This window comes from Sardina pilchardus, chromosome 8, assembly GCF_963854185.1.
Source record: "Sardina pilchardus chromosome 8, fSarPil1.1, whole genome shotgun sequence".
In the NCBI taxonomy this organism is placed as follows: Eukaryota; Metazoa; Chordata; class Actinopteri; order Clupeiformes; family Clupeidae; genus Sardina; species Sardina pilchardus.
In genome coordinates, this window is record NC_085001.1 from 22,787,919 (window position 1) to 22,794,173 (window position 6,255).

The following is a 6,255-nucleotide window of genomic DNA, read 5'->3' on the forward strand; positions in this document are numbered from 1 at the left end:
TAGAGTAATTTTCACTTCAGTATGGCTCTGAGAATTGTATTTCATTTTTATTATGTTGGCTGGGAATGGCTTTGAAAATGCATTAGAACTTCTTGTGAAACTAAATTCAAAGTGTGAAATGTGAGTACACAAATAAGCTCAAACACAAACGCACACACACCTACACACACACACACACACACAAGCACATTCACTAACTAACACACACACACACACACACAATCAAGTGCACATGTCAATATCATCTTCATACACATAAACAGAACAGAACATCCACCTCTAACTGGATACAGTAGACATTAGTCTTAATGAAGCCCAAGCCTTCAGAAGACATGCCACTCTCTCTAAATATAACTGCAAATTGCAGCCGCTCCTCCATTAACAAGCCAAACATAAAGATGAACAAGAACAAGAACAAGACATCACATGAAAGGACAAGACACACTCCAGAAAAAAAAGAAAGTGCCTTTAGTGTTTTATGGATCAGTCTATTAACTTGTCATTGCTCTCTTCCAAGGTCCCCCTGCCTGGCCGACTGCTACTCCAGCACTCACTGATGTCTCAAAATCTCAGCAGCAACCCCAGATGTGATGTACTGCACCCCGACATGGAACAATGCCAGCAGTTTTCACCTGGAGGTGGTAGATGTTTAAGGGCAATTGTCAAACGTTGTTTCCCAGCAGAGTATTTGTTGTCAGCTGTCTGCTAAAAAGCACGGGAAGTTTTGCTGGCATTAGCACACCATGAGGCTCATAATAGGTCATATGTTATGACATTATTCAGACGAGGAACAGTGTGTGGCATGCCACAATTTATAACTGGAAGCTGGCCATCACAAACTGGAACATGAATACTACAGAATATGCACTGTGTGGCTGCATTGGAGACTCGTTTGTTATTCAGATCGCAACAGTTTACGGCTCTCTAGAGCACAGGACATAAGTGTGTTTGGACAACCACAGAGGGGATTTCAGTGAGCAAGGAGAATGTGCAATGATTTCTGGGCTTTTCTGAGACAATAAATTTCACTTCCCATCACTGCTCGTGGCTAAGACCCTTCAGAACCTCGTGCATGGGGAAAGAAAAATGAAATCATTATGGTAATCGATCATAAGCTCTAATTCATCATCTACTCGTACCCTCTGTCCATCACTGGGTCAGAAAGTAACAAAGATCGCGAAACAATATTTTCACTAATTGCAATGAGCTGGAAATAAAAGCTCCAAGTGCTGAACTCCTTTATATGGCTGCTTTGCATCGCACCTCAGAGTGTTTAAGATTTTGAGAAACCTCAGGATGCTATAATTAATTGAAGAACCCTCACTGACTATTTAACTCACTCTCCCTGCCCTGAACGGTGAGGGGCCCCAAGGTATCATAGCTCTGGTTTCATTATGCTAAGAGGAAGCATTACGTCTTGTATAGCAGGGGAAGGCAAAGTCAAACGGATGGAGGCTCAGCAGCCAAGTGTTGGTACAATTATAGCACACGGCACAGTCGGCCCTGCAGGAGCACAGACGCGCGCAAGAGAGAGAGAGGAGGCTGGAGAGATGCACGAGGCACCACTCCGAGCTGGAGGGAGCTGGACAGGGGAATATGTGTCCCATTTTTCCATGGAGCGCACAACCGAGGCGCTCAAAAGCCAACTGCCACTATACCAGTGGTGTGTGTGGGATAGGGGTATGAGGTGAATGATCTTGTTTGTAGCCTAAAAGCAGTCTTGAGTGCAAGCTTTCATCCCCAGTCATGTTTTCCAATCGTTTTCCCATTTTTATTTTCTTTTCTTTTTTTAAAGCCCAGCTTTAACATTGAGAATTCTGAGTAAGTGCAACGCTATTAAATAATACAATTATTAGCATGCATCATAAAAGTGCTCCAGAGTAATTTATGTGAATCCTCTCAGAACATGTCACGATACAAAATGTATGTTTGTATCATCTCCATATTGCTGAACTCATTTCTTTTACATATCTACACGTGTGCCTCCTAGACTCACTTGGAGGAGTCCTTATATTATTCACTCTTTTCCCAGCCAATTCTAAGTATTCATCCATACTTCACATTACATCTCAGGCTGTCCAAATCAACCTTATTTCTTAACAAAACATTGCATTTAAAAAATCTGTCTTCGGCTACCCTTCATCTTTGTTACCCCCTCATTTTCGATCCAATGTTAGATTCATGATACCAAATGCCTTGCACTGGACGTCCATAGTCTAAGTATGAGGAGATGAAGTATCTTCAGAGAGGGGGGGGGGGGGGGGGGCGACTGAGAGACTATAGATCCGTGAATATTTTACCATAGGAAGAAACATCTTCAACTTCTAAAAGGTCTACCTTGTAGGCGAAATGACAGCAAGTTTATAGCCTAGATATTACATCACATTGCTACGCTCGGTTGCCAATGATATTCTCGACCGCATAGATAGGCTACCCTATGAAAGTACGGGTCCGGGCAGTTTGCTTTGCTCCCTGCACATTGAATCTTGTGATTCGCTGCGATATGGTGGAAACAGAAGAATTCCTCACAAAATTACCTCAACCAACGATCTTACAAATCACGGTCTTACTCCATAATCACAGCCTATGCCACAAAATGCTCTACTGACAAGCCCGAATTCCCCTGTGCTCCAGATCCTGTAGGCAAACGCTCTGAAATAAATTCCGAGTAAATTAGTCAAACTTAGGCTAAGACATTTTTAAGATAAATATGCCTACGCACCTTATGAGATACAGAAAAAAACGAACTTTCTTTTTTTTGCTTTAAATAACAATTAGCCTACAATCACAGGTGGACCTACAAAGGTGCTCTGGTTGTACCCTCCCTAGGGAGTTGTATGGTTATGCTCCTAGTTGCATGAATGTTTTGTTTTTTTTCTTAACAAGCGCAGTAAGTGTTCACTGTAGGCTTCAAGCCGTCGCCCAAAGAATCGTTTAAGCTTGTGCAAAGCGTCTTACCTTTGGCTGCATTCGGGACAGCAACGCTCAGGAAAAGAGCGATGGAGACGAGAAACGGTCCCATCCTCGCAGTTGTTGCGGGCTTGAGTGCCAAGGTTACCCGCACGAGAAGCAACGGGAAAAAACTTCCTCCCTCCTCGCACTAAAGCAACAGTGATTAGTGATTATCTCCTGGAGTGCTGTTCGTTAATCCTGTGATTTTCTCTCTTTTTTTCCAGAGACACAGACAGCGCGCAGCAGTGCGCGGAACGCTTGAAGTTGACACTATGCCCGGGCTCCGCTTCCCTCTTTACCGCAGTGGTACGCGTGGCGGTGATGGAGCGAATCCGTGCGAGTCCTGATCAGGCGAGCTCACTGTGTACAAACAGCAAGTGAAGAACGGTGAGAGGTGGTCACCACGGCGCTCGAACAGGGGCGCTGTCTCACTGATAAAGACAAACCTTGCTCCTCCCCACACGTGCAGCCACTGCCAATACAAAGCAGCGCGAAATCCAGCTGGGTGGGACCTATAGTACATTTCCTAGGGCACCGTTTAGCCTCGGGGAAAGCGGCCGTGTTTCCGCTGATGTAAACCAGGTACTGCGGCTTAACTGTTCCAATTATTCCCGAACTCTGCAGAGCCTTCGTTGATCAGAGATCTCAACTAACATGCCCCTTTTCACCCCTTTCTGATTTTTGGATGAATGACTCTGAACCAGCTTTCATGTTCTACCTAAAATCTCTCTTTCTCTCTCTCTCTCTCTCTCTGACTTTCTTTCTGTCTCTCTCCATCCTGCTAGGGAGAAGGCTACTTATGCAAAACATTTAATCAATTCTTATACAATATACATTGAACAAAGACAGCTAACTTGCAGGGGCTCAGGTCACGTAGCTATCATGTTCAGCATTTGGTATCATGCAATTATGATGTAATTTCCCCAAGAAAAAAAAAAAAAAATCTGAGCAAATTATTACATAATTATGTATGGTAAATATTAGGACCTTTACCCCAAGGCAATCATATTCAATTGTGCTCAGGGATGCAAGCTGAACATTATCTAGCATACTATCTTGGCCCCATGGAATTCATTGAGTTCTGTGAGTGGCAAGATAGCAGGCATTTTCAAAGTGCAGTACCGCTGGGATCACAGTAGGGGAAAACGGGGTAAGATGAGCCATTCTCTACATCCTTCATCATGCTAATGTGTCAAAGAGGGTTTGTATTGTAACCTCCACACCAAACAAAAATTCAGAATGTTCTACAACTTCTGCAACTAACCACTGATAAATGATAAGGGCAAAGACATGCTTTCTGAAAAAAATGATCTCATGGCACAACTCACCCTATAGGTGGTATAATACAAACATTTTGTGTCATCTGTTTACCTTTGAATTCACCCATTTAATTCACTTCAATAAGTCTGGTTAATTTTCTGTCTAGTCTACTATATGGAATGAAATAATAAAATCAAGGCAAACTTAAAATCTTACAATGCCATTTGAGAAGGGCCTATTAGTTAGCTGGCCCTCGAAAAAAATGGGGTGCATCTTACCCATAGCATGCCACAGGATAGACCTCAACAGAACCTCTCAGTACCATCCTCAGTGCCATGTTTCTAAACCAAAGGAAGATACATTTTGCATACTGGTAGCATGATGAGAGCAAAGGAGTGTGTCGTAGTAGCATACTTGTGTTGAATCAGACCTATATTATTAGGCTGAAGACCTACTGTATACTATTAGGCTTTAGCTGAAGCAGAATTACAGGCCTGGGCTAATAGCTCCACAACTGAAGCACTCATAGCATAAAAATAGTCTTAGAAGGCTGGTCAACGGCTGGTTTTTGAACATACAGTACACGCCGCTATCAGTCTGGTGTAGCCAGTTCTACTAATAATAGTGGAAGTTCACAGTTGTAGCAGACGCTACGTGAATGGAACGCTTCAGTTACGTGCTTCGTGTAGCCCTCCTGTAAGAGTGTGGCCTACAGAGAGAAAGAACTGTGACATATGAGAAATCTGATAGTGCAAGTCGGCTCAGTTCAGTTTGATCCGTCTTTCATTCCTGGGCTAGGCCAGGGAAAGGGCACCTTCCCAGGTTTCTAGCGATGCTGCATGTAAAGATCATGCACTCTGACACCGATTGTACAACACTGTTCATCCATGAGATTGCTTTGTTCAGCAGACTTTGTCAGACTTCAGGACCTCTATGTACAGTCTCTAGTATGCAGTGAGAGAATTGAATTATGGAGTCGCGCGGTAGCCACAGAACAATACATCATCCAGGCTCAGATATCTTCGCTATGCATCATAAAAAAATCACAGTGCTTTATTGTTGTCCTGCATTGTGTTTGTTCTGCGTTGTTCCCCCTCCCCCTCTCTCTGTTTGTGTGTGTCTTTCTCTCTCTCTCTCTCTCTCTCTCTCTCTCTCTCTCTCTCTCTCTCTCTCTCTCTCTCTCTCTCTGTACAGTATGTGTGTGTGTGTGTGTGTGTGCTTTGTTTGTGTATCTGAGTGTGCACTTTGAATGTTTGTTCCTGCTGTGCCTCTCCTCCTTGTCTCACAATCGAGCATTGTTCTTCCATCCGTCCCTGTACTCCACAGACATCATATTCCTGGTCGAGTCCCAGGCCTAGTTTCACCACCTCTTCCTCCTCCTGCTCCCCTCCGTGCTCCGCCAGAGCCCTCTCCTTCCTCTGGGCTCCTGGAGAAGCCGAAAACCCTGGACAGCTCACTTCTCTGGCCGTAGTGGTATTTTTAGTTTTCTTTTTTCCCCCCTTTCTTCTATCTTTTTTTTTCTCTCTTCTCGGTCATGGCTGCAGCTTGGCGATGGGGAACAATTTGGGGGTGTATGGTCAGCTGAAACCCTGGATGACCTGCCTGTAGTCCATTTGTCTTCCCAGCTGGCAGTGTTACACACCCTTGCACAATGCATAAAGCGCATTGTTCTTGTTTTTTTTTTTCTTTTCATCAGGGTACAGTGGGCTCGCAGTGCATATGTTCAATGTGTGGGCCATAAATAACGTTACATTATGCAACCCAAGGGACGGGCGTTTGGGGAGCTATACTGTGTTATTCTTCAAGCGAGGATTAGGGAAATGTGACATACCATCCCACTCTGTGTACTGTCCCCGTATGGAGTATCATTAAAACAGGAGAAGAGGATAAAGAGGAAGATGAGGAAGAAAAAAAAAACAAAAGAAGAAGAAGAAGAATTTTTACCTGAGCCATGCTAAAAGCTAAGAAAACAAACCTTAATGCATCTTTGAGGGCCACTCTGGAAAGGGTTTCACCCTTCTCTCCCTCTCCCTGTTTACCCTG

At 43.9% G+C, this 6,255-nt stretch overlaps 1 protein-coding gene across 2 annotated transcripts in view; it reads right to left on the reverse strand.

The window, feature by feature from the left end:
- edil3a (EGF-like repeats and discoidin I-like domains 3a) overlaps positions 1-3,311 on the reverse strand; it is a 124,354-nt gene extending 121,043 nt beyond the window's left edge. For both annotated transcript variants that reach the window (XM_062543253.1, XM_062543252.1), the window contains exon 1: positions 2,959-3,311. In XM_062543253.1, coding sequence (XP_062399237.1) covers positions 2,959-3,022 — 64 coding nt within the window. In that variant the 5' untranslated portion in view covers positions 3,023-3,311. The remainder of the gene's footprint in view (positions 1-2,958) is intronic.
- Positions 3,312-6,255: the final 2,944 nt, after the last annotated feature.